Below are 953 nucleotides of genomic sequence, written 5' to 3' on the forward strand. Positions count from 1 at the left end.
AGCTAACACAGAGCAAAGCTAACGCAGAGAGCGAAGCTAACGCAGAGAGCGAAGCTAACGCAGAGAGCGAAGCTAACGCAGAGAGCGAAGCTAACGCAGAGAGCGAAGCTAACATGTTGCTCGCTGCCATGCTAATGTTACGCTGGCCATGGGGTTTGAGGGCAGACAAATATTGCTGGGCAGATATCTCCATCCCTCATCAATGCAATCTGGCGCGGTCACATCCAAACGACACAGGAACTGCATCGGTCACGTGGTTTTCCTTAAAGTGATACGCGCATCAACACGGGTTTCATCTTGTTTGCTCGGCGCCTGTGCCGAGGTTTCTGTCGTCTGGCCGATCACTGCACAAAAACACAATAAAATAAACTTTCTAKTTCCTCAGCTGGGAAATTCAGGCGCATTTACACAAAAATACAAAAACTGGACGGATTGATGGATGAGCACCTAGCGTTGTTATTGTTATTTTTATAGTTAGGTTAGGGTTAGGGCTGACGTGTGAACGCCGACGCGCGGCCGTCCGTCCGTCCTCTCAGCCAGGATGAGTCACGGCGTCTCTGACTCAGCCGCTCTGTCCGCAGGCCGACAGGAAGGACCCGCAGGGCGCCGCCCACGTCACCGGCTTCGAGGTCCTGCTGCAGAAGCAGCTGAAGGGGAAGCAGCTGCAGAAGGAGATGGCCGAGTTCATCCACGAGAGGTACAGGAACGTCCCGCAGCGGGAACAGACACGTTTTAACCAATCCGGCGTTTCCTACAACCCCGACACGTTTGGCCAGGTCTGATAGGGATTTCTTGGTATTATCATTTTGTTGTTACTTTAGTTCATATTCAGTCTAATGTTTAAAGTGTTCTCTGCTTTAAACTGTATGTGTGAACTGACCTGGAGGTCACAGCTGCCTGTTATCTTCAGGTCAGCTTAACAGTGATAAAACAGAGGCTCTTCTCATTGGTAC

The 953-nt window shown here is 50.7% G+C and overlaps 1 protein-coding gene across 1 annotated transcript in view; it reads left to right on the forward strand.

Moving 5' to 3' along the window:
- Nucleotides 1-953, forward strand: part of gas7a (growth arrest-specific 7a) — a 24,627-nt gene that overhangs the window by 6,797 nt on the left and 16,877 nt on the right. Inside the window, exon 3 of the mRNA XM_008402804.2 lies at nt 582-697. Within this exon, the coding sequence (XP_008401026.1) occupies nt 582-697 (116 nt within the window). The remainder of the gene's footprint in view (nt 1-581; nt 698-953) is intronic.

This window comes from Poecilia reticulata, unplaced genomic scaffold (assembly GCF_000633615.1).
Source record: "Poecilia reticulata strain Guanapo unplaced genomic scaffold, Guppy_female_1.0+MT scaffold_259, whole genome shotgun sequence".
Lineage (NCBI taxonomy): Eukaryota > Metazoa > Chordata > Actinopteri > Cyprinodontiformes > Poeciliidae > Poecilia > Poecilia reticulata.